General features: G+C 40.0%; 1 protein-coding gene across 11 annotated transcripts in view; it reads left to right on the forward strand.

Moving 5' to 3' along the window:
- Positions 1-27,275, forward strand: part of LDB2 (LIM domain binding 2) — a 383,786-nt gene that overhangs the window by 283,378 nt on the left and 73,133 nt on the right. For all 11 annotated transcript variants that reach the window (XM_045474451.1, XM_045474456.1, XM_045474460.1 and 8 more), the window contains exons 3-5: positions 15,003-15,175; positions 22,276-22,398; positions 25,168-25,251. In XM_045474451.1, the coding sequence (XP_045330407.1) occupies positions 15,003-15,175; positions 22,276-22,398; positions 25,168-25,251 (380 nt within the window). The remainder of the gene's footprint in view (positions 1-15,002; positions 15,176-22,275; positions 22,399-25,167; positions 25,252-27,275) is intronic.

Consider the following 27,275-nt stretch of genomic DNA (forward strand, 5'->3'; position numbering starts at 1 on the left):
ATTCCTTTTTTTTATGTGTAGATGGCGGGATGTAGACAAGATTTATATGATCCTTGATGTTGTGTCTGTATTTTAACCTTTCTTCTCCTCTTCACTGAGCAGTTATTGAATACTTGCTGTATGCAAAGGCCCTAACTGTGCCTCCCTAGCTGGTAAGATCTGTTGAACACGGCTGTGCCCTGGGAGCTTGGCTAGACACTCAATGTACTTTTTCTATGTCAGTGAATCATCAAGGTCATCTAGAAACAAAATCATACCTACGGAACTAGCATGTGACCAGCCAGCTAGGTACATGCTACATGTATATTTATATGGGGCTGTAGGTGGGAGGTTGCAGATAAAAAGGACGAGAGGATGGGGCGCCTGGGTGGCGCAGTCGGTTAAGCGTCCGACTTCAGCCAGGTCACGATCTCGCGGTCCGTGAGTTCGAGCCCCGCGTCGGGCTCTGGGCTGATGGCTCAGAGCCTGGAGCCTGTTTCCGATTCTGTGTCTCCCTCTCTCTCTGCCCCTCCCCCGTTCATGCTCTGTCTCACTCTGTCCCAAAAATAAATAAACGTTGAAAAAAAAAAAAAAAAAAAATTTAAAAAAAAAAAAAAAAAGGACGAGAGGATTCATTTTTGTCAACTATCCTCAACCATGGCTCCCTGTAGCAACAGAAGTGGGATTCGGTCCCGTTTGTCTGATTCCAGAGCCCGTGTTTTTTTGCACAGCGCCAGGCTGATTTCTCTCTAGCCACCTCGTGAGTAAGAGAGTGGAAGAGAGCAGAGCCAGCTCACTTGACAGGAAAGTCTGGGGACCTTTCACTTGAGCAGGCAGTGAGGTCTGTCTCCCTGATTTCCTAGCCCTGGGAAATTTCCTAGCCCTAGTCAGGAAGACGAGGCCACCAGAAAGTCTGGTCCCTCCACCAAACTTTCTGGTGGCCTCGTCTTCCTGATTCCCAAGCTTCACATCCCCCACAGGAGCCTGGCCAAGCATTTACGTGGCTCCTGCTTCCTAGGACTGACCACCGTCTTCCCTCAGCGCCTCCCACACACAGGGTTGGTTCTTCTGCACGTCTGTGTGGGAACATACCTACCCTTCTTTCCTTCTGTCCATTCTCGCTTTCCGTCTCCCAACCTTTCTTCCTCTCTTTCTAGACTTTTTTTTTCACTGTATGTTGAGCACAGACACACACACAATACTCAGGTATTCTCCATGCTATTTAATTCTCATGGCAAGCTGATAATAATAATAATAATAATGAGGATAATATAATAAAACGACGGCTCTCGGTGGCGTACATAGCTTTCCGTGCTGAGAATGTAACCAGATGCAAACAGGTACAATTCATCCCTTCTTTGAGCTTATATTCTTGTGAAGGAGGAGGTAACATAACAAAATAACCTTGTATGAGTAGTGATGAACGTTATGAAGAAAAATTAATTAGGGTCGGGGGGATAGAGTCAGGCTGGAAACGAGAGTATTTTGTAGATGTTTCTATGTGCTCTGTATGACACCCCTGGGAGGCTGGCACTGTTCTTGTCCCCCTTTGACAGATGAGAGACCTGAGAACAGAGTCATTAAGTAACTTGCCCAAAGTCACACAGCTGCTTTGGGGTAGAGCTGGGATTCAAGTCCAGGCGGGGGGCTCTAGTTCCACACTCTGACCCTGCCACCCTCTCCAGGGAGGAGATCAGGACTGGTGAGGCCTGGGAGGAGCAGGGCCAGAAGGGTCCCTGGACTTTTTTTTTTTTAATCAGTTCTTAATAGTGACAGAGGAGGAAGGTGGGAGCCAGCGAGAAGCCTGAGATGCAGGGGCCCTGCTTCGGGTGCATGTGATCCATCGCGTAAAGAGAGAATTACCTCTCCTCCCAAAGGCAATGGAGTGCAGACAGAGGCCATGAGTGTCATTTCATATCGGGGAATGGGACCACAGTCCCCTCCCTGGAGAGGAACAGGCCAGTTTCAGGGAAGGGACTGTCATGGAGTGGTGGCTTGTGAGGGGAGTTCTTCATGCAGTTTGGCCCACGAGGAACGTTACAGGTGGGTGCGAGCCCTGGTAACTATGCGGGTACCAAGGCTCAGACAAACCAGACCCATTGCGGAACCCACAGAATGCCCAGAGGCTTCCTCCTCTGGCCTGAATCCTCTAGTCTTTCGGAAAGTCTGCACACAGCATGTGAGACTCCAACAGCTGGCGCCCATGCGGTTTTATCAGACTTGGGTGGGTGCATTTTGGCCCTTACGTCCTGCTGTCAGAAAGACTCTGCAACATTTAATTCACTGTCAGAATGGTTGTTCCTTTTCTTGTAGACACAATCTAAGGGTCAGAGGCACAGCCCCCAGTGGACTTGTGTGGAATGCGAAGCTGACCCTCCTTGACTACTTCTCGTTTCCAAGGATTTTTACTTCCCTGTGAAGTGCCCCTGGAATGCTGACTTGGCGTGCAAATGCAGGATTTCTTTCTTTCTCTCTTTCTTTCTTTCGTTTTTGTTCTTTTCTTTCTTTCTTTCTTTCTTTCTTTCTTTCTTTCTTTCTTTCTTTCTTTTTCTTTCTTTCTTTTCTTCCTCTGTCTCTTTTTTCTTTCTTCCTCTCTCTCTTTCTGTTTCTGTTTCTTTCTCTCTCTTTTTTCTTTTGTTTTCTTTTTCTTTGTTAATTCTTTTTTTTTTTTTAACATTTATTTATTTTTGAGAGAGAGAGAGAAAGTGCAAGAAGGAGAGGGTCAGAAAGAGGGAGACAGAGGACCTGAAGCAGTCTCCATGCAGTGAGTGCAGACCCCAACACGGGGCTCGAACTCACAAACCATGAGATCATGACCTGACCAGAAAACAGGAGTTGGCTGCTTCACTGGCCGAGCCACCCAGGCGCCCTTCTTGTGTTTTCTTTTTAAAGAAGCATCTTTTTTTTTTTTTTTATGAACTTCAAATGTGCATGAATTGTACAAAAATAAAATAAGAGAGAAGCCCATTGTAACTAAGGAGTCTCCTCACATGGGATGTTTTTCTTACCTGCAAAATTCAAAATTACCCTTAATCCCCAAAATGAATCTTTCAAAATGATTAGTCTCTAATCCTTAATTATCACTACTAGAGCATTCAGACGTGAAAATTCCAGATACGGGCCCTTAAAAACTGATTTTCTCCCTGTGATTTTGATTCTCTGCCCGAAACCCTGGAAGTGGCTTTGCCTCTGTGTCAGAAAGCTGCATGTGCGCATAACCAGCTTGAGCTTGGCTGACTGTCTCGATAGACATGCCAAGTCCGCGTTCATCCCTGTGCCAAATATCTCTTAAGTAGCTGTTTACATCATGAATGTGCCGTGGTCCTGAAATGATCAGGGAATGTTCCCTGCCTTCAGGGAACTACAGTCACTGAAGGAAAGACAATAAAATGGCAATTACAGTGCAGTAAGGTAAGTCTCACGGACTGTGCGGAGACGAGTGTTCAGGGGGTAATGACTTTGACTCATGCTTAGCGGAGTGGGATTCCGTACTCAGCTCTTTACACGTGCAGTGATGTTATTAATACCTGTAGCTGCTCGCCGAATTAGTGAGTATTCTATTCCTGTTGGACCAAGGAAGACACTGGGTGTGTCAAAAGCATAAGTCATCTGTCCGCGTCCACCTAATGACTAAATGGCCCAGCCGGTATGTGCATCCGGAAGTTTCACTGCAGCTTTTCCAAGTTTGTCATCTTGCTCAACCAGAGGTCATGGTGCTGTAGACAGGTATAAGGATGCTTCACACCTGGGATGAAGCAAAAGAGGAGGATCTAGGACCCTGAGGCAGAGGATGCTTCTGGGGCAAAACTTGGGAGGAGCTCAGCAAGGAAACTCTAGAAATGGATGGGACTGCAGTGGAGTCAATAGAAAGGTGGGCGGAAAGAGCCCCTTTGTTATTTTAATTCTACAAACCTTTCCTTTGACTTCAAAATCCACTTTAAAAGGTCAAATTTTATTAGCTTCTATTTTAGTGACCATTTAACACCTTAGAGGGAATGTCTTATATAATATCCAGCCTGGAGGGAAGGCCCCTTCTACCCAAGTCTGCACCTCTCTACGGGGAGGAAATCGTCTCTTGGCATTCATTGCTGAAGGTTGCCAAGCCCTGCTTTCTATTAAGTTTGGAATCACACACATTTGTCTGTTTCTCTGGCAACATTTCTCTAACCCCATTGAATTGTGCTGATATTAAAACATAAAATTGAATGACTTGTGGTGTCCCCATGGGTTTGAGTTTGAGATGGCCCAATAAATCATATTGAAATAATTTCGTAAGAATTCTTGAAGTTTGGCACCTTTGAAAAAACAAGGAATGTCATTTTCTCACTTCTTTTCCTGGGGCCTTTTTTTCCCTTGAGCCAAGTGAACGGGTTTGGTGTGAAAAATTAAAAAAAAAACATCCTGCAAATCATCTGAAAACATTAAATGTGGATGATTCATTCACAACAATAACCCCTGAGCTGGAGTAACTACTTAATTTCATCATCTACATGTAGAGAAAGCTTTGAGGACTAGACGACTGCCACCGTCCCTCTGTAAGGGACACACTTTGTGATCTGTATGGCAAAAAAAAAATGTACACCTTGACAATATTCAGTGCTGGTGAAGTTGTGAGTGAAACACGTACTCCTACTATCAGGACTAGTAAGGAGTAAATTTGTCACAGCACTGGGAAGGGTGATTACTGGTAACTAGTTAAATTTAAATAGATATATTTTTTTTTCCTCTTTCAGTGTCTACCCCATCGGAAAGAATTAAAAAACAATCCCTACATCCCTCAACATGAGAGTGTCTAAATGATGTGTGAAATAGCTACACTCTGGAATATGATGCAGTGTTTAAAATTAATGAATTAGCCTTAGAGCTCAAAAATATATTATTGAGTAAAACAAGACAAGTTCCACGTAGATACATTTATTATGATAACTTCTACGTAAACCAAGACAAAAAGTACCCACACAAAATGGTATGTGTCTTCTATGGGGACGTATATATGGAGATAAATGTATAATTTAAAAATCTAGAAGGCTACCTAACATACTGATAACAAAGGGAGGAGTGAAGTCACTCGCCTTAATGGATACAAGGGTCCATCAAGGGTCATGGAAACATTAGAGCTATAGTAATTGTATTAGTTAACCCTAGCTGCTTAGACAAACATATCTTGAAATTTCAGTGGCTTAATGCAATAGAAAAGCCTTTTTTGCTCCAAAGTTCAAGTGGGTTTTCCCAATATGTGGCAGCTGGTCCTTAGCAATTCAGGGATCCATACTCCTCCCATCTCCTGGCTCTTCCATCCACGAGGGTCCATGGAATCATTGCCAGGTCTGCAGGATTTGGTCATCAGAGGTGGGGAACAGTGTGCCAGTTACACAGAAGGATTTTACTTGCCATGTCTGGAAGTTGAATTTTTCTTCTGGATGTCTACTTGGTGGAAAAAAATGAAAACAATGGAAATGCCCAGTGGACACTGGTAACAGCTCCATGATGTGGCAGCACCCAGCTGGCAAGGTGAAATATATTTTTGAGTTAGAAAGTGAGGTCTGGCTCTATGCTTACAAAAAGAAATCAGATCTATTAAACAGTGATTTATTAAAAATTAATAAAAATCAAATTTAGGTATAAAAATAAACCAATCCTGGTCGATTAAAAACAACAAGCATTCTACTTTATCCCACATTGGTTCCAGGTAGCTATGCAGTTTTACTTCTCTAGCTGTTACGTTCTTCTGCAGTAAAATGATGGTGTGGAATATAATCATGGATAACATAATTACATTTATTAAATAATTATTAGTATTTTGTATGGTGTTTTTTCCACATATGTTAAGCACTATTCATAATCACTCATCAGGAGCTAATCAGTATCGCCATAATTTGAGTTCATTCCTACTCAAATCAGAGAAACATGCTAAACATAGTCTTTGTTTTAATGGCATTTTGGAAACTTGGAACTATATAGGGGTACATTTTAAAATCTCCAGAAGCCCTTGGGGTACCTGGGTGGCTCAGTCGGTTAAGCATCCAACTTTAGCTCAGGTCATGATCTTGCAGTTCATGAGTTCAAGCCCTGCATCAGGCTCTGTGCTGACAGCTCAGAGGCTGCAGCCTGCTTCGGATTCTGTGTCTTCCTCTCTCTCTCTCTGCGCCTCCCCTGCTTGTGCCCTGTCTCTCTCTCTCAAAAGTAAAATTTAAAAAACATTTTAAAAAATAAAAATAAAATCTTCAGAAGTCCATTAGAATTAGAAAATGCTACTGGGAATCACTGAACTAAACTTGAGATCTTTTCTGGCTCTAACATTCTAATCTAGTATGTAGGATAGTGCCTTATATAAGGCACCACTTGCCTGGATATTTGTTAAAGGAATCAGTGAATTGTAAGTTGAATTTATGCAAAAATTTGTACAAAAATGTATGTGCGTGTGTGTGTGTGTGTGTGTGCGCGCGCGCACAAGACAGCAAGGTTTATCCTGAGTAAAAACGTTATTCAATATTTGAAAATACCTTAATAGATAGCTTTCTAAGGTAAATTAGACAACCAATTCAATAGTAACCAAGAAGTCATTTGATCAAATTAAACATCCATCAGTATAAAAAAGAAGAAAATCATTAAAACAAAAATTAGAAGAATAATTTGATTTTCTTCCCATTATAAGTAATATGATCTGATTTCAGATCAACATACAGCACTTCTCCTAATCTTAAAGGCACTCCCTGAAAAATTCAGGGGGAAAAAAGAAAGAAAGCCTATTACTTCCCTCATTATTTAATACATTTGCCTAGAAGTTCTCTTCTAAACATTGCAATAAGATGAGGAAGTAATTCTATAAATATATTGGAAAGAAAGAAAGGAACCAAACTATCAATATTTGGGAATGATCAATTTCTTCACCTAGAAAACTCAAAACAAATCTTCCAAAAACCTATTAAAATTGATAAGAGCATTCAATTAGGTGTCTTGTGTTCCAAATAGAAATATAATGAAAGAACTATATTAACCATCAACATAACTAAAATATTTAACAACTCTCTTAACAAGAAATCTTAGCTATTTATATATTAAAAAACTACAGAAAAACAACAGAATCATTTTGTGATAGCAGTATGGATTTATACAAATGGATAAACATTTCATGTTCCTGTATGGGAAGACTGGTTATTTTAGAGATGTCAATCTTTCTTAATAAATCAAATTTAATTTAAATTAACCTCCTTCCAACTTTGGCGGAGAGGAGAAAGGAAGTTTTCAAAATTATCATAAGGCCCATCTTGAAGAAGAGAACATAGTTATGAAAGTGTTGAAATAAAAATAACGCAGAGGGCAGAAACAAATCTATCAGATGTAAACTGCATGATAAACTTTGGATAAGTAATAGAATAAGGTATTGTCACAGGAAGTTAGTGAGACAAATCTATGTAATAGAGTAGTTCATCCAGACAAGACCCTCTAAGGTATAAATATATAATGTCTGGTCTAGGCAGCAGCCCAAATCATGGGAAATGCACCGTGCTCCCTAACACATGCTGTTCCCTTGGCCCCCTATGCCTAATTGATATCAATTCATCCTGTAGCTTAGGTCTTTCTCTAACACCTTAATGACCCTGCACCAGGTCCCTAAGGCGTCAGTAACTAGAGCATGGCCTTATTCTGTGAGTCAGTAAAGGATTTTGAATTCATACCCAAAGGATATTGGCTCATGGTACGAAGTCCAGCCATGGCTGTGGACCATTCTGCACTATGTTATTGTCAGTACCTTGGATAAAGGGGTAAAAGAATTTTGCCCACAATGAAAGGCACACATCTGAGAGAAATACCCCGTGATATAGCTAACAGAATCAGAAACCAGTATTACCTGAATATGCCAGAGTGTTTGTTGAATTAAATGAGATGAAATGAGGCAGACTTACATGTGAGTTTCTACAACTTGAAACCCATAAATCTATTCGTGGATTGCATCAACTCATTCAGCAGATATGTGATAGATCCTAATTGTGTGTCAAGTATGGGGTAAACAGCGCAGAACAAGAGAGAGCATGACACACATCTCACTTGTCCTTAATTAGTGAATTAATAGCTTTAAGAATTGCTTGATCAGAAGCTCCCTAAGAGCAAGATGGGATCTACTGTGGTCATCATTGTCTCTCCAGCAACTAACGCAAGGTGGTGTGGGTAAAGCCTTAGTCAAGTTATTAACTGTTTCGTGAGTAGAAAATGGAACAAAAAATGCTTATTAGATTTCTGGGAGGATCAAATATTTTTTGTGGAGTTTTGGGATTTTGTTGGCAGATGAGTAACACATGTAAGAAGAATAGAGTATGTTCATCAGATCTTATCCTTGGCTAAAATTTTCCAGTGAGGTCTCTTTGCACTAAGAATACATTGCAAGCCATTTGCCATGGTCTAGATAGCCCCACATAATCTGGTCCTGCCTCTTTTTTTCTGAGCTCATCTCATTCTCCTTGACTGTGCACCTGCCAAGCTGCCTTCTTTCCGATACTGTGGTACACCAAGCTCACTGAACCCAAACTCATTCTTGTCCTGGGGCTTTTGCCCTTGCTGGTGCCGGGGCCTGGACCTCTTCATTCCCAGATCTTACGGCCCTGTGCAATCAGGAATCAGCTCTGTTATCACCTTCTCCCTGCCACCTTCTAGGCCATCCAGTCTAAACCAGCTTGCCCTCCCTCTCCACCAAGTTCATCTATCTCTCCACTTTTCTGCTGTTTATGTCCAGCACCGAGAACAATGTCTGGCCCGTAATTGGTGCTTCATAAGCATATATTAAATGAATGAATCTTTGGAATAGTAAGAGAGGTAATCAGAAAGAAGATATTTGAATCAAATTGGTTTGATTGAGAAAAGAAGTAAAAGGTGTTGGAATTAAAAGATATGCTAATAAAAGATTCCAAATGCCAATTTATGAAAGTGAAGTTAGTTTGACCTGCTTTCCTTTCAAGACGAAGGAATTTGCTTTGAACCTCTATCACCCCCCTTTAATTTCAAGCATATGTTATGTCCTTTGTCTTGGCTATTTATGTTATTTACCATAGACGAAATCACCAGTATTGTTTACTTCGCTAAGAAGAGCATCTCCATTTACATGTTAGAATAATGCATTCACTTATTTCTGAATACTGATAAGTTTAAGTCGAATGAATCTTTGTGTTTATTATTTATCTCAGTAGTAGAATTTTGATGTGGATTTCTGAGGTACTACAGCCTTAGAACAACTGTATAAAACTACCCAGATTCAGACAACCAATGTGTCCTTATCATTTTACCAAAAAAAGAGTTTTTTTTTAAACTGTAGTAATTGATGATTTTATTATAATTAATTTTGCCTCATTGAAAACACAAATATGTGGTTATATGGTTTTCTCTTTCCAGCCAGGAGAAAAATCATTAGTTAAGTAATTGCCAAGTGTTAAGTGGTACTAATACTAATATATCCTTTTATTCCACATTTTAATTAGGGTTCTCAACCCTTTTCATTTTTTTTTGAAGTGAATTGTCTTTGAAAGTTAGAAAATATAGGCATTTAGAAGAGTAAATCATCACCCCAAAGCAAAAAGTCATAACATTAGACAGTATTTTCTCAGAGGACTTGGAGAACTTCAGAGCACTTAAGAGCTGCACGTTAGAACTGCAGTTTGGCAAGAGTATTTACACCTAATAAGCTACTAGAGAACTAGAGATTCTCAAGATGAGGAGTAATTGCTACGTTGAATCGCCCGGAAGTGTTTGAGTATGTCTGTTTTACCACAACCTCGCCAGGTTTATGTTTTTGTCGTTATTACCTTATTTTGTATTTTGATTGCTAGTTCGAACATTTTCCCATACAATTATTTTCTACTCAGAATTTCTTTCATGTGAACTACTTACACACATGCTTGAGTTTTAAAAAGTATTTCCTTATGACTAACAGAGATGGAATGCTCAAAACAACAGACGCACGGTAGTTTATAGCTTCTCAGTGATTAAGAGTTCCCAGTGTGTACCATTTGGTTTCTAAATGGGGAAAAAAATCGCTAATATCTACAGGTGTAGATATCGTCCTATAAGTAACACCTACAAGAAAAGATGGGAGCTAGATAATGCTCCACAACACTGTCAGCCTCCCAACTCCAATGGCAAGAACTTCTGGAGAGTGGGAGTCAATGGTTGGGAACAAACCAGAACAACAAAAACCTCCCAAGGAACTGGAATTCAGAGCTCAGCATCTAAATTACCTAGGAGTATATTTTTAGCTATTTCTAAATGTTTACCCACAATGTAGAGTGTTATTTAGACATTATACACATTTCAGGCTCCTGAATAATTTAATCTGTCATTTTCTTGTCTTTCATAAGTACGTAGATAAATAATACATACTGTATTCCATCTCCCTGTATTTCACCCACAGAAAAGCTCCCTGTGCTATCATGTTCACTTCCCCTTCCCAGCTTCTGGAACTTTGACCTAAATGTATAAGAAAAATGGAATTTCTTTTAGATTCTGCTATAGTCTTACTATCTATTCAAGAACGTTTGAAAGATGCAATCCTTTTCATGGGAGCAAAATGTAGATTTAGGTGTATCATTATCGAAATGATTTTTAATTCCAAGTATTAAAATATAAATGTAAAGTGTAAGTGAAGCGTATGAACATGGCAGTATAAAACTTAAATAGATTCAGAATCGGTGTACCTGAGGAGTGAGGAGACCACCAAATTTGACTCTGAAATGTTCACTGATTTAAAGCAATTTATATGAGGGTGTGCAGTGTGGTGGCACGATTTACTAAATTAAAAGGACATTTTCGTCTTTTCAGCGCTTCAGATATAATAAAATTGTACATTGAAATCAGGATTCAGAAGAAATTGGCAAAGAGTTCAAAATCACAAGTCCATTTTTTAAATCTATTATCACACTGTATTATAAATACTTACATATTTGTTAACTTTCTTGCTACAACTGAGTTTGAATGGCAAGGACAAAAATCTCTTTTTGTGTGTCCAGCGCCTACCAAGGAACCTTACACCTACTATGGGCTCAGTGAATATTTATAAAAGAAATCTATGAATGAGTTGTAGAGTGATTTCCTTAAGCACAAGTGGTTTTTTTCTGGTTATTTGTCCCATTCACTGCACATTATCTATATATTGCTTGTCGTGTGTGTGTGTGCGTGTGCATGATATTTTGTAGTGTACTCTCTTGTACAACAAAAACTCTTTAACAAAGATAGCCTCTAGAACAATGGCACCCAAAGATGTCCGGTTCTAATCCCTGGTACCTGAGAATATGTCGCTTTGTGATGGTAGATTATCCTGGATTATTTGGGTGGGTCCCATGCAATCACAAGGGTCCTCAAAAGCAGAAAGGGGAGGCAGGCAAGGAAGACTCAAACCACTATTGCTGGCTTGGATGATGTAGGAAGGGGACGTAGCCAAGGAAAGCAGGTAGCCTCTAGATGCGGGAAAAAGCAAGAACAGATTCTTTTCTAGAGCCTCTAGGAAGAAACACAACTCTACTGACACCCTGATTTTAGCCCAGCAAGACCCAGGCCAGAATATCAGGAACGATGAGATAATCCATAGAGAGAGTTTACACCACTGAGTATACAGTGATTTGTTATGCAGCAATAGAAAAACGAATACGGTCTCTGACACAGCTTGTGTATCCTCATCAGCTACTAACACAAGATGTTGCACAAAAAGACTCCGCTCCCTCTCGTAGTTCATTTTTCTCATTCACTTCCTTTCTATTTTCACATTAGTGTTCGTTACCCTATCCATGCTAGAGTAGGACAGCATTTATGAGGATTCCTCTGTTTATAAATGACAAAAAGCAAACACAAACTGACATAAGCAGAAGCAGGGTGCAGATCTCACAGAAGCGGGACCTCCCAGGGACAGGGCTGGCTTTCACTCCTAACTATAATGAGGTCCCGGGTCAGTCTACAAAGACTCTCTGTCTCTCTAATCTGCTTTCCTCTCCATGCAAGCTTCTGCATTTCTATAATTCACATTTTTAGGAGCAAGACTGCCCTCTCTATCTTTCAGAAAAGGATTCTGATTTGCTCATCATTGTAGCCTAGGAAGTTAGTTGAAAGGGTGTTAAGATTATCCACTGTTACATGAAACATTTATTGGCGAAAAGTACAACCATTTATTTTATTTACTCGTGATTCTGCGATTTGGGCAAAGCATATGGAGGACAGCTCCTGTCCGCTCTATGTGACACCAGCTCGAGGCGGCTAATTGGAGCTCTAGGATTCACTTCCAGGATAGCCTCCCTCATGCAGGTCGGTGCTGGCTGTTTGCTGGGAGCTCAGCTGGGGGTGTCGGCTGGAAGGCTCGGTTCTTCATGTGACTGTTCCAAATGGTTGGGCTTCTCAAAGTATGGCTGTCTTAGAGTAAACTTGGTACATAGCCACTGACTTCCCACCCCCACACAAAGTGGAAGCTTCTAAGCCTTGGTGAGATTTAGCCCCAAACTGAAACAAGGTTATTTGTGCCACAGTCTGCTGACTAAAGTGGATCACAGAATCCAGTCCAGATGTAAGGAGAGGAGACTGCATCCACAAAGATGTAAATGTCGTTGTCATGGTTCATCGGGGCCACCTGTAGAAGTCTACCACAGTGGATGATAGAGCTTTGTGAGCGATGGTCCAAACAAGACCATGGGGGAAATTGTAGGGGCCGTCCCACAAAGAAAAGAGACCGGACACAAACCTCAGGTGTCCTTAACAGTCAGTTCCGAGAGTGCCAGAAAATGTTAAATAAAGCAAAGCTCCATTCCCTCTAAGTATATTTACTATATAGTTCGTACGTATTCTGGAATTGGAGAGGTAATTAAAACTTAGGTTTAAAAGTTAAGAAGTCACAAACTTTTTCCCTGCTCAATTTTTTTTTTCTGTGAATGAAAATGATGATAGTATATCACAGAGATTACTACAAAGTAATTAAATGGTGCAGGATCCATAATGAATAAACTATAATGTGGCTACTCCGGTGGTGTTTATGTGGAGGAACCTTTTTCGTGTGACAATCCCTTTGATATTGTAGTGAAATATTTTCACTCTGCATCTACATTTTTATGGTTTGTATTTATTCTCCACAGTACCGATCCCCAAATGTCAAATTACTAGAGCTGTTTTATGGAAATTCGTTTTAGGTTGGAATATTTGAAATGCATTAACTTAATTTTATCTGTTTAGCAAAGTACAATAAGGCTTTTTGCATGAACAGAGTTTTCTTTATGGTATCAGCTGTGCATATGTTTAAAGACATGATGGACTCAAATCACTCTTGTTTGAATTTTATATTTAGCAAATGAACATGCACTGTTAGGGATTAAGCAGTATTTGGAAAATGTATGTGTAAGGATTATTTAGAATGGAATTGCCAAAAATCCCGGAATATTTAGCACACACTTGTTGATTGATTTTACTGCAATAAATATGAAGCAATAACAACTATATAAATTATTCAGAGACTAGTCATCCACAGCAGGATTCTTTAGAGATTACTTCAGAGCACAGTTTGGCAGGATATTCTTTTTACAGTTTTTTTTTCTTTCCAAATCCATGTACAAAAGAGATATAGATACATATGGAATGGATTCATATTGATTCTTTGAAAATGAAATTAAACATTTTAAAACATTCAAGTGAAGACTGCATGATCTTTCGTACTGAAGCTCTCTTTGGTAATTTATTTACCTTAAATATTATTTTTGTCTTTCAGAAGGCATTACACAGTGAATGTAAGAGATTTATTAAAAACCTTGGATCGTTTGAGAGTGCTTTAGTACTTTGCCTTAAAATCTGCACATAGGCAAAATTCCTGATATTATGAGTTGGGATTTTCAGCATAAGAGGATTTAAAATCTCTGCTAAAGCAAGGGCTTGTTAGGTGTTTCTAGGCTTCATATATCAGAGAGTCCCAGCTACTTACCAATCGTTCAAACTAAAATGGGGCAGGACAGGCAGGACACATACAATCAAAGAGACCAATTTAGACCAAGTAGAAGGTATCAGGTTCTCTTAAAATTGGTCTTTTGTTCTAGAAAGAAATCTTATCCAGCTCCAGAAGCAGATAGAATAATCAGTATTTACATAGGTATGGACCTCTTTGTATATTCTGATCCTGATCGCATTTTAAAGATTTCCATTCATTAAAGCATTTGGAGACAAGGTATTGGAAAGAGCAAATGTTTGCAGATTTGGAGTTAGAGACCCCAATTATCTACTTCTAAGTCATATGACTCTGATACAGTCCTAATAACCTTTTTGGTTTTTTGCATAATAATCCTTTTGAGTTCCAGTTCCTTACTGTCTTGAGGTTGTTCTTAAGATCCAATGAAATAACACCCCAAAATACTTTGCACACTAAAAAGCATTACATTATTAAAATTTACATTATTATGAATCAAATATGGTTAGATGACTGCTCTATAAACAGCTCATTGAAAATTCCAAGTCAGTTGAATGTGGGTTTTTTTTGTTGTTTTTTTTTCACTTGGGGTACCTGGGTGGCTCAGTCAGTGAAGCCTCCAACTCCTGATTTCAGCTCAGGTTATGATCTCAGTTTGTGGGTTCGAGCCCTGCATTGGGCTCTGTGCTAGCAGCACAGATCCTGCTTGGGATTCTCTTTCTGTCTCTCTCCTTCCCTCAAAAATAAATAATAAAATAAACTTAAAAAAAAAAGAAAATATGTCCACTTAGAGGATACTTATGAGATCCAAAGGAGTCAATGATTCTGTTCCCCTTAGTTTTAAAGTATCAACCCTTACATGATCAACTTTCGGTGGACACAAAATCTGAAGAGATGGACGTACAAATATTCCCTGAATAGTTGGAGATGTTGTTTTACTAACTGTAACCCAGAAGGGTCATGGCTGTTTATAAAAGAAAGACATTTGTCTCCTGGTATGATTGGTTTCCTGAAATGATTCGTACCCGTTGGAGGTCTGGCAACGATGTGGGGTGCGTGGGACCATTGGATATTTGTGTTAATGGTTTATTTCTCTGTGTTTCTCTCCCAGCTATCGGCAGGACGCTTATCCCTCGTTACTTTAGCACTGTGTTTGAAGGAGGGGTGACTGACCTGTATTACATCCTCAAACACTCGAAAGAGTCATACCACAACTCATCCATCACAGTGGACTGCGACCAGTGTGCTATGGTCACCCAGCATGGGAAGCCCATGTTTACCAAGGTACAGGACACCCTCAGCAACATGGCTTGTTTCTCTGTGGGTGTATTGAAGGATAATGATTGTGGTTTTCTTCTGGAACTTTGAGCTGATTTCTCACATCTCAGACGCTTTCAGCACTATGAGATCATCTCTTTTGTTTGTGGCACGGCTAGACTCTTGGTGAACACTCTTCTAAGATATGTGCAGGTGGTACAGAGCACCTGAAAGTCAAATATGACAGAGCCTCGGAACTAAGAGGGAGAGAGCATTGGCTGGTCTGTCAAACCCAAGTTGCTAAATTAGAATTTTGACTGTAATACAAAGAATTTTCTACAGCTAAAATAATATTTCCCTATTGTTGTGTGGTCAGTATTTGTGTTTTGTTTCTGAAATGAAACACTTTTTCAAGCTAAATTCAAATGTTAACAAACAGGGAAAAAGTCAACTGACTACAACTGAACTAGTTTTAATCTCTAGGGAACATAAAAACATAAATGAAACTAGGGAATTCAGAGTTTAAAGGTTGTTTCCCCAAATTCTAGGAAGTTCTGGTTGGTCAGTGAGCAAGTGAGCACAGTAGAGCCAAAGGCTGGTTGTGAGAGAAAAGGAACACAGGGGAAGGGTTGTGGAGGGAGGAGGAAGTGACACATTCTTTGAGGCAGAATTCAAGGACCTTGAAGGATGTAAAATGAAAGAGAAGAGATAGAGAATCAACCTGGCTTCTATATGTTCTACACCTATGACCCCTTCCTATCCACAGACAATTGACAGATGGAACGTCCCCCTGGGCAAAGACCTTTCTGGAACACTACAGACAATCCCTTTATGTCTTCTCCCAAGTAGAAACATTTCTGAGAACAAATATTTAGCTAGAGATTCTGACAAACCGAAATTTGTTTTAATGCACACTAGTTCATTGCATTTTCACAAAGACTCAATTTGAACTAATTTGTAATATTAATGATAGCACCTATCTCTTTTAGTTGCAAACACACACGATGATCCTCTCTTTATAGTTCAGAAGTTGAATTATCAGGGTTAATTGCAAAAGCCCAAATTACCAAACTGAAGATGTGTTTGTTACCTGTGCTCAATTTTGCTGAAAGAATAGAAATAAAATGTTTATCGTGTAAAGTATCCATTGATCTTGTTGGTACAGTTTAATCTTTCTGGTGCTCACAATGATGTTAAAACACACACACACACACACACACACACACACACACACAAGGGCAAAGAAAACAGTTCTAAAATGCCAAGCAAATCATCAAATGTCATCGATCTTATGGTATCTTGATTTTGTCAATAGACATTTTTAAATGCAGGATAAGAGTTGGGTTTTTCTCTTTCTTCCTTTTTAATGGTTGAGCAGAAAGGAAGGTTGCTGATCAGGGACAAAGCACATTCCCACTGTATTCTGGGAAGAGAGTTTTGATATGTGGAAAGGAATGATCACCTGGGTGATGGTTTAATCTGCCCATGCCTCACTTCATTTTGGAGATGTAAAATATTTCCATAATCTTGTATGTTAGATGGATAATACAACCTATTTCGAATGTTACAAAGTCAAAGCCCCACAGAGAAAAGCTTTCTCTGCTAGCTCATTATGGTTTTATTTGTTTGTTTGTTTAGTTTTTGTCTAGACTTAGCATTATATTTAGGTAATCAAGAAAAACACACCAATTTCTTATGCTTTAAGGGAAAAAAGAAATCCATGAGAATTAAATAAAACAGCTATAATGAAGAAGCTACTTCCAAAGCCTACAGCCATGGAAAGTAAAAATGCATTTTGTGGTAGCCCTTTCATAACACATAAAATAGTTTATGGAAGTAAAATAATATAATATTTTATAATAATTTTATTATAATAAATAACTTTAAAATAAAACATATAACATTTTATATGCATGTAAAATATATAATAGAAGGCAGCCCTATCATTTATATTTTTCCAATGTCTTTCTTTTCAGGCCAAAGCTATCTCATAAATGAGCATAGTCAGTTGCTCTGAGGTTCAAGTGCCACACAGTCAGGACTGGTTTTAAATTTGAAAAAAAATCCCATTCTTCTGATGAATCAATAATAAAGTGCTCTTTTTTTTTTTTCATTCAAATCAAGAAGCTAAAGTTTTCTTCTGTTGATTCTTGACTCTTCCTCATCTGCGGATGCGCCCCTCTCAGCTGGCCGAGTGGTTTGTTCAGGCATCCGAGGTAGTCACCAGGAAGACGGTGGGAGCATCCTCTTGAACTCAGTTCTTTCGACCCCAAGCTTCAGTTATTTAGATCACCACTCCCTCTCCTCCATGGCAATACGTTCCCAACTCTTGTAATGAATATTTCCATACCATGAAGAAAAATACCACTTTCTGGGAAATGTAGCTTAGCTATGTGGACTTAGTCCAGATGCTAATTATGCACATTTATTTTTAGAAAATTCTAAAGCGTTCCTTTTTTTTTTTTTTTTTTTTTTTTTGCTCCTTGGTGATCATTATACTACCCAAGGAATCCTTCCAGTTTTTCTTTTGTTCTTATGTTAATTAAAAATAAGCCATCTTCACGTAATAAAATATGACTATTTAGTATGAAACAGTGAGCTAATGACCTTTCAGTACCAGAAAGAAAAATATAGCCTGGAAGCCGATGCTCTATTTTTAAAGGGGAGGCTGCTGTACATGGAATTATTTAGCACATTAAGTACAGGCAGTATCACATTGTTCTAATTTAGACTATCAATATACTCTAATTCCCCCAATAGCGTTTGACCCAGTGGTTCCGAGTTGCTTTTATGAAAATTTGGTCAACTGGTGAATCAAAAATCAGCTGCAGTCCTAATCAACAGTAATATTTAATATTACCCAGGAGTATAGTGTGCATTTTGCAATTTCCTGATCCTAGGAACATTATAGATTATGGATAAATATGTAATTAGAGTTTTAAGACACACATTATGAAGCCTTTCTTTTCTGTATTCAATTTTGAATCAAATTGAAAACAAGGCTCAATAATCTGAAGGGCAATCACCAAGGTTTTCAGAATCAAAGACCCTTGAATTGTATTTGAGGGTGTGGATGCCGGCAGATGCCGAGAGGAGCCCTCTTTGGGGTACACATCTGGTTACTTTTAGATTTTACAAACTGAAATAATAATCACAGCCAGGACTGAACACCCTTATCACTCTGTAAATACAGCTTTATGCTTTCTCTGGTCTCAATTATTTATTATGCAATTATTTATTACTATAGAAAAGTACCATGGAAATGCCCCAGCCACTTTTCCTAGATGAACACTCATTCATGTCTTTGACATCATTCTTATCTTAGCCTGTCTACAACATCATCCTCCAGGATTTATACGTTTCTACTCTTAGCCCAACTCCAATCAAATTATTATAATATCAACGATCATATTGCCCTAATATATGTATATATATGCATTTCAATATGCATTTACAGATACAGTATCTCTACATAAAATACAATGAGCTTTGTGCGCTTGTTAATTTGAAAGCACTATTTCATGCATAAAGACTGAGAAAATTAGGTAAACACTTCTACCTGAAAAGCACATTTTCTTTTCGTAACAGCTCTATGAAAATCACTGTATTGTGCAGTGGCATGGTCAACATTGCTTCGCAATTAGCCAAAGAAAGAAAAGGGTTAAAAAGCTACCGGTTAGTTTGAGAAATGTTCTTTTTTAGTTCTCTTGTTCCTGGCCTAGTCTCAAGCTAGCACGTGATCCGCTGAATGCCTGCCAGCCTCTTTCTTGTTGATCCTCCGGAGACCATCTGTGCTGGGGGCATTGATTAGAGCGTGTCTGCTGGGATTACATCTTTTCTGTTGCCATGCCAACTAATCAGCTGATTTTGGTTACCACAGAAACAAAATGTCAGAGCTCACAGTACGGTAACATGAATTCAGCACAACAGAAAATGTTTTCTTAATTGGGGACCCTTTTGATTTTGGATTCCAAGTGAAAGGCAGCTTTAAAAAAAAAAGGCCAACTTTAGATAAAAGCTACGTTAATTGTATTGATTAAGAGCAATGCACAGAATTTTTCTGGAGAGAGAAAATATTAATTCCCCTTTAAAAGCTATGTCTGTTTTTTACCATTTCCAAACAAGGAATATATATATGTATATATATATATATATATATATATATATATATATATATATTCCCTCCCCCCTTAGGTGCCTTTATTCCATTTGCTGATTGTTGCATATGAAATAAATCACAAAGCCTTCAACTGCCATGATGGGGGCAGGAGGCAGTGAGGCTGAATAGGGCTTGGGAGAAGGCCATGGTATCACTACTTGGGGGAGACCAACAGTGACCAAATTCTTCTCCATTCTTCCATTCAAGGAAGTCAATGAATTTTCCTTCAGGAAAACACCCAAAACAGTCAACGTGGATTCACTTTCAAGGATTCCTCTCTTGCACGTGACCTGCTTGGGAGAAAGCTGATTTCTTGGCTTTGGCTGACAAAGGAGGAGCCCAAGGCTTATTACAGTTTCCCCTTTTGTAGACCCAGGACGGTTTCATAGCAATAAGGGTCCTCAACTGGTTTGCAATGTCACAGTAAACAGAGAACACAATTTTACTTGACCTTACAGATGCTACAATTGAGTAATTCATCAGAAGGACTACATCCATACCTTCTCATTATGAAATTCTGTTCCAGTAGAAGTAAGCCAGAACCTACGTCTGCCCTGAGTTTGTGGCTAATAAACACAAAACAAATAGATTAGATAATAATAAAAAAAAGCATGAGATTTAACTGGGCTAATATTTGTTTAAACACCTAACAATACCCTTTCTTTAAAAAGGTGTAGCATCCAAATATCCCTGTCCTCTACTGTCAGGGTATTTCAACTGTCACGGGCTGGCTGCGGTCACCTCCCTTTTGTGAAAGCTTTCAATGCAGGTGGCTTCTGTCCTACTAACACCCCAGGGGGAATTGTGTAACTTAATCTCCATGCAACCCTTGGTGAATTAATTCCAGTGCTAAGGGTGTTCTAGAGGAGTGGTTTGGGGACATGAAAGTCTTCCCGTTTCAGAGTGCACAACTATCATGGCTAAGATGTCAGAAGGAAGCCCTGAAGACCATTCTTTCGAGCAGTCTTGGGGCAAAGTGCTTTAAATGCCAGAAATTACCCACAGATTCTGCTAGTAGCATCTCAGTTAGAGGTCTTCACCCACGTCATCAATAATCATCCCACAGTCCCGAGACTTTTGAAAAAATGAAAATGGCACATGGCAATAGCATCTTTCTTAAGTAGTGCCCTATCGACACATGTTACTAATTCTCTTTGTAGTGGTTGTTAGTTCGTTAAAAAAAAAAAAAAAACATTACCTTAAATTAGAGTAAATAGAAAGCACCTAACCCAGTGCCTAGGACATAGTTGGAACTCAATGAATGGCGGCCTTTCGTATTAGATTCCCAAAGGGAGAAATGATTGTTAACATCTCATAAAAAGTTAGGTAAATTGCTAATTATCTTCAGGGACTATAGTTTTCAGAAGGAGCATGCCCCTTGTTGAATGAATTGTTATTTATGATTTTTAAAAATTGTGTAGTGCAGTGGCTTCCGAAGTTTTATATGTTTGTTCTTAGCATAGGAAAGCTTTCTCCAAAAAAGCTTGAGCAGAAGTCCAATATATTGAAACAGTAGAACTGAAGCTGTTCTGGTTGAATTGAAAAAATGGGTGGAGATCACATGGTCTAGAAGGAGGCCGAACTCTTCCCAGCAGAGCCCCTGAGACGCCTCCATGGATCCCTAGGTCTCAGAGAGCACTTTATGACAACCACCAGTCCAGGGTTCTTTGGTTGTGTTTCTTTTATCTTTAGAGCTATCATTTGCTATCATCCTCCTGTGTGCCAAGTATAATACTGGGCAATCGACACACACAATATCATCATACATTTCCCCAGCAACCCGAAGTAAGGTTAGTATTATTGTCATTTCACAGAGGAGGAAACTGGAACGCGGGGGATGTATTCAGTTGTCTCAGAGTTCCAAAACAAGTACAAAGTAGAGTTGGGATGTGAATCTAGGACTTTGATATCAAAGCCTCCACCTGCTCTAAAGCAAAGACGAACTGAATAAGCAGTTGTAATTATGTAAACTGAACACATACACTGCCACTATTTTTTAGCTGAAGTTGGATCAGTGGGATCAATGGTGTCTGACTACCTAGTATTTTCTATTTCAAAGTCATTAACGGTGAAACAAAATAGGTAAATAAAATAGGAACTACATGCTAAAACTGATCTGAATATCAAAAGAAGAAAAAAAATGACTACCCTGTCAAAGATCACTGCATCACGGAAGAGAGCCTCACAAATTCTTTTTTTTTTTAAGATTTTATTTTTAAGTAATCTCTACACCCAGCATGGGGTTCAAACCGATGACCCCAAGATCAAGAGTCACGCACTCCACCAACTGAGCCAGCCAGAGGCCCCAAGAGAGCCTCACAAATTCTATGTTTCATTAATAATATATATTTTTCCTCGAAAGAGAGCATGCCTCTATGCAAGCAAAATTTGTCACTATTCATAGCATGTGATTGAAGGAATACACTCTAAACATGCCTGGAATTTGTCTCTAAAAATGAAAACTTCTTCTGATTGGGTAACCTTGTAGTAAGTCACTCGTAAGCATAAATAATTTTAGCAGATACTTCCTCCCAGAGTAGGGCAACCACGATTAGAACAAGATTTCAAGCTCTGATGGTAGAAAGATGATGACAACAGAAGTAAAAGGAGGTGGGGAGGGTATTATTTTAGCAGGTACACACTTTTGACATAATATTACAATAATGTGGGTTTTGGTCCCCTATGTGCAAATGAAGAAACAGAGGTTCATAGAGTTTCGTGGCAACCAGTAAAGTTACTAGTAAATCATGGCTAGCGAGCAACTGTGCCGTCTTCGGGACCCACAGATTCTAGGGCTCACACTTGCCTCACTGTGCTGTGGATAAAGCACTTGTGTCACATCCTTACTAAGATACAGTGCTGCCCAAGGACAGTCAGGGAGACCCCGCTGAGTAGCTGACGTGTGAGTTACAAAAATGTGGCATTCACAAGGTGCACAGCCAATGAGTGTGATGTTTGTCGCTTCTAGGTATGTACAGAAGGCAGACTGATCTTGGAGTTCACCTTTGATGATCTCATGAGAATAAAAACATGGCACTTTACCATTAGACAATACAGAGAGTTAGTCCCAAGGAGCATTCTAGCCATGCACGTAAGTAATTTCATCACTATTTTACTGTCTTTTCTTTTACCCCCTCATTTCTTCAACGAGAAAAAGTCCGGTTCTCTCTCTGTAAAGAATGCCAACAATCTTCACAAGCTGGGCAATGAACTCTCAATTTTGAGCTTTTCCCTCAACCATTTTATTCCACAGGTCCTTTTCCCTCTCCTTTGTTTGTGAGTTTGGTGCGTTGTGAGATTTTTTTTTTTTTTTTGATACTTTACTATTTTAAACTCCAAACTGAGGTTACCGCAATAAACAGTTTGTACTTTTCTTAAATTCCATGGAGTCATTATCAAGTATTGCTCTGCCTGGGCTATTAAACCTGTTATGTATAACTGGGGAAAGAAATAAAACAAGAAGGAAGAAAAACAGTTTCCAGTCTTGATTAGAACCAGCTGACAAGACGTGGGGCTCATGTACCTCAGATCTGTGTCAACGTCCCTCCTAACCATGGTGTTGGAGTGAAGCAGACGATTTGGGATTCTCTCGGTTTCATTTGACCATGAACCACATCAAATTTATTGAGCACCAACTAGGTGCAAGGCCAGATTCAATGCCAAGTTGGGGATGTGTGTGAGGGGTAAGACTTGCTAAGAGCTAGCTGAGTGCAGTCCCTGAAGAAGGCGTCAAAGGCATTGACTAAATAAATCCCTCTTCCATAATGCATGATGCAGCAGTTTCTGTGAAAAAGCTTTGGAGCAAAATCAGACTTAATGAGCCTGATTTTTAAGACCCTTTACAATCAAAAGAGAATACAATAACAGTAGCTAGTATTTACTGGCTGTTTGCTATGCCAGGCCTTGTGCTAAGTATTGTACACATTATATTTAATCCTCCCAGTGACCCAGAGAGGTAGGTGCCTTATCACTCTCCCTGCTTTAGAAGGGAGGAAACTGAGGCTCAGGCTTGATAAGTTACTCCATACTTCTCAGCCCGAAAGTGGGAAATCAAGATTTCAACTCAGCTGGTACCGACTCCAGAACCCAGGCTGATAAGCTATCTGTCTCCCGACCATCCAATTCTAGTCTGTGTCCCCAGGCTTTTGTCCTCGACCCTCTCCTCCCGACTGGTTAACCCAATCTCTACCTTTTTCACTGACCTTGCACTTTCTGCTGTGGCGCCCAACTCCCCTGCTCCAATCTTCCCTCCTATCTGTACCCCCAAGTTCTTCTCAACTTTCAAAGCCCAGTTCACATCCTTCGCTCCCCTTGAAGCAGGTTGGAGTTGTCACTCTTATTGTTTTCAGAATAGACAGAAAGACAGCAGAGGTTAGTGGTCGGGAGCCTGGGCCCTAAAATGAGACCACATAGGTGTATCCCTGTTCCTGTGTGACCTTGGGCAAGTGGCATGGCATCTCTGTGCTTCCAGAACTTCATCTGTAAAATGGATACAGTAATAGAGTCTGCCTCAGAGGATTGATTGGTATGAGGATTAAGAGTTAATGCACGTAAAGGGCATAAAACAGTGCCTGGCACACAGTAGGTCCTCTTCAAGTAGTAGTGATTGGCTTTTCACAGCAGCAGCAACATAGTTCCATTCATTTATTATTATCCTGTCCTCCTTGTGCAAAGGAAGCTCCTTGATGTCGGTCATGACTAGAGAATATCTAGAGAACCAGCTTTTCTTGGCTCGTGAAAGGGGTTCCATAAATACTGGCTCCATATTCACAGAGGACGCCCTTTCCAGAAATTGACATGAGAAGTGACCAGCTCTCTTTTTGCTGACATCTGTTTTTTTTACTGATATACACAACGCCAAGTGGTTGTGTGACTATGAGGAGAATTAAGTACAGGAAAGAATAAATTAAAGTGTTAGAACAACCTAGATCGTCTCATGACTGCAGGCAGGAAGACAAAAGGGTGCTTACTTGAGTCTCTCTATTTCATTCCAATTTGTTTCTACCAGTTAAGAAAGAAGAAAAGACAAACCGAAAGAAAGAGCATCAACCAAGAGACTCACTTTACAATGCAATCCAAAAGAACTTTCTTTTTTTTCTAGCCCAACAGAACACTGGGGTAGCCTATGGAATGCCACATTGCTCTTATACATGTGGCGGATATTTTGGAAAATGTGATGCTTCCCCTTACAGTCCTGGAGGATGTGCGGGGTGAAAATTGTTGAGAACATCTATTGCTAGCCTCAGCTTAATGGGGAGGAAAGTTAGGATTCTTGAATATATATATATATATACGTATATATGTGTGTGTGTGTGTGTGTGTGTGTGTGTGTGTATAGGTACGTATATGTACATATATATATGGATGTACATATATATATTTGATAGAAATGGCAAAGTTTTCAAATATAGTCTTGGACTCCAAGCTGTTAAAAACAACACTACCACAACACAGAACAAAGGCCAGTCCTAAAGCATGGCTCTACCAAATCCAGGGGCCCTGCCTTTTCTGGCGAGTGCCAAAGACTTGAAAGTGTCCTGGCTTAATGACCTTCCTCCTGAAGACACGTGGCGTCTCACTGGTGGAAGGAAGTAAAGCTATTTCTCCCAAGGACTGAAAGCTTGTCTGACTCATTCTGGTTCTACCTGGCCACAGATCTTGCACCATTGATCCAAAAATGTTCTTGAGCCATTATATTCAAGTGTCTTCAAAATGTAAATTAAATTATCTCCAGCAACCTCCCCTCTGAGAAAAACCAACAGTGTCAAGATTTCATTTCTTAGCAACTGTAGTAGAATCCAAGACTTTCCTGGCACCATGATGCAGAGATAAAAGATACGATTTTCTTTTCCTGTTTTAGGCACAAGATCCTCAGGTCCTGGATCAGCTATCCAAAAACATCACCAGGATGGGACTAACAAATTTCACCCTCAACTACCTCAGGGTAAGACCAATGGGATGATTACATTTCCTGATGAATTTGAAAAGTGTTTTAGAGATTTATATGTATCTTGAACCAAGGAGTTAAAATGAGGCAATATAGCATAATATGTATGTTGTCTTACGCCACAGTGTGTGTGTGTGTGTGTGTGTGTGTGTGTGTGTGTGTCCAATGGGGGATGGGGTTTAATTAACAAAACGGCAAACTTAGACATCATCAGGATTGAACTCCCTCTCTCTGTATGACTCTTGGAATTCATTATTCAAAGGCTAGCAATGTCTGCTCATCAAATGTTTGGGCGCTATGCCCCTTGTGGTTGTCTCGGGTTTCGAATGTACTATTGTTGAGTTCACTGCCTCTGCATCTCCACCCAAGGAGTGTCTCTGAGGAGACTCTGTGTGCCTCCAGAAAGAGGGAAGCCCAACGGTGTAACACAGACATTTATTTCTAAGTCTTCTTAAGAACTCTCTGGGTAACACATAACAGATTTTTTGGGTTGGATATGAAGTCAGTTTTTATTTTTAAAAATTAAGGGTTAGGCAAGATTCTCTGCCTACGTAATAATTCTAGCTTCCATATTTGGTCTAAAAGGGTAACATATGTCACAGTGGTATGTAATGTAGAACTGCGGTCGCCATGTTGCAGGTAGAGAATATGATTTCCGTCATAAGGCAAGCATTGTCTTCCAAACTCCACAAGAAGGCAGCGGCCACATTCCACATTCCTTTGTTTCTGAGCTCCATCATTGTCACTTGCAGCCACTTCTTCAGGCCCCCACCCCATCATGGAGTTCACGCTGTTGTTTCTTTATTCCTGAGTGCTGTGTAGGTTTGAGAATTTTGTTTTGAATTCACAATCCTCTATGCACAATCATTTTGCATATGTGGAAATGTTGAAATGTTTTGGCTGGACTTTCTGTTCTGTGAATTAACAATGATTTGAATAAACGCTTCCAAGTCATGCACTCAGTGCCATGGGCCACGCCCTGGGCTAGACAGTGAAGATTCAGAGACGAAAGTCATGGCACCTGCCATGAAGAAACCCACTCCTATGAGGGCTAGATTCATAGAGAGAACATTATATACAAAATGGTACGTGCCATGACCGAAAGCTCCAAGTGGAAAAATGGGAGTGCAGAAGGGAGACCTCTCAGAAGACTACATCAGAGAAGCTTTATGGAGGAGATGGTGCCTGACTTGAGTATGAAAGAATGAACAAAGGCAAACAAGAGGAAGGGGAGGAAAGACACTCCCATCAGAGGGAAAAGAAGGAGCATGATGGGTTAGGGGATGGAATTCCAAGCAGTTTAATGATGCTGGGACATGGAGTGAGAAGCCAAGAGAGGAGGGAGAGTAACTTGGGAGCCAGGTCTTGGAGCAACTGGCTGCTCAGGCTGCCAGGCCAGAAGCCTCCGGAAGGATCAACCATGAGTATGGTTGTGTCCCCCATCTGAGTAGAGGGAGAAGAGCCCTTTTCCATCCAGCCTAGATGCCCCAAAGCCACATCCAGACAAGGAAAAAGCTGGATCAGCTTTGCTGCCCACCACCCTACTTTGCTCCAACACCACCACCATTTTGGTAGCCCTGAACTGGGTTGTTCTCCAGTAAATAGCCCTGTGGTCTCTGCTCAGAAGGAATCCAGGGTCTGCCCAGGAGGATGGGTGGACAGGCAAGTGACCCCAGCCAGGGTAGCTGGAACTAGGTTTTTCCAAATCTCTAGGCTCTGTATTTAGAATTGCCCCCATGGGGCCACTGGAACAATAGAAGTGAGTAGCAAGGACTGGGGAAATGGGGGTCCCTGGCATGTTCTAGCCATAGGAATTCAGAAGGCTGTTCTCCACTGCTAGGCATTTCATCATGCTAGAGACCATGAGAGGTTTAGTTTAAACTATCTGAAGATGCCTCTTCTCAGGCAGAGAAAGAAGTTCCATACTCTGTGTCCTCAACAGACTCCACAGAGGAGTCTGGTATTTTAGATTCTATTCTAGACTTGGTCACTGACTCTCTGGTGAAATCTGGACAGATTCT

The sequence above is a fragment of the Leopardus geoffroyi genome, chromosome B1, assembly GCF_018350155.1.
Source record: "Leopardus geoffroyi isolate Oge1 chromosome B1, O.geoffroyi_Oge1_pat1.0, whole genome shotgun sequence".
Taxonomy (NCBI): Eukaryota; Metazoa; Chordata; class Mammalia; order Carnivora; family Felidae; genus Leopardus; species Leopardus geoffroyi.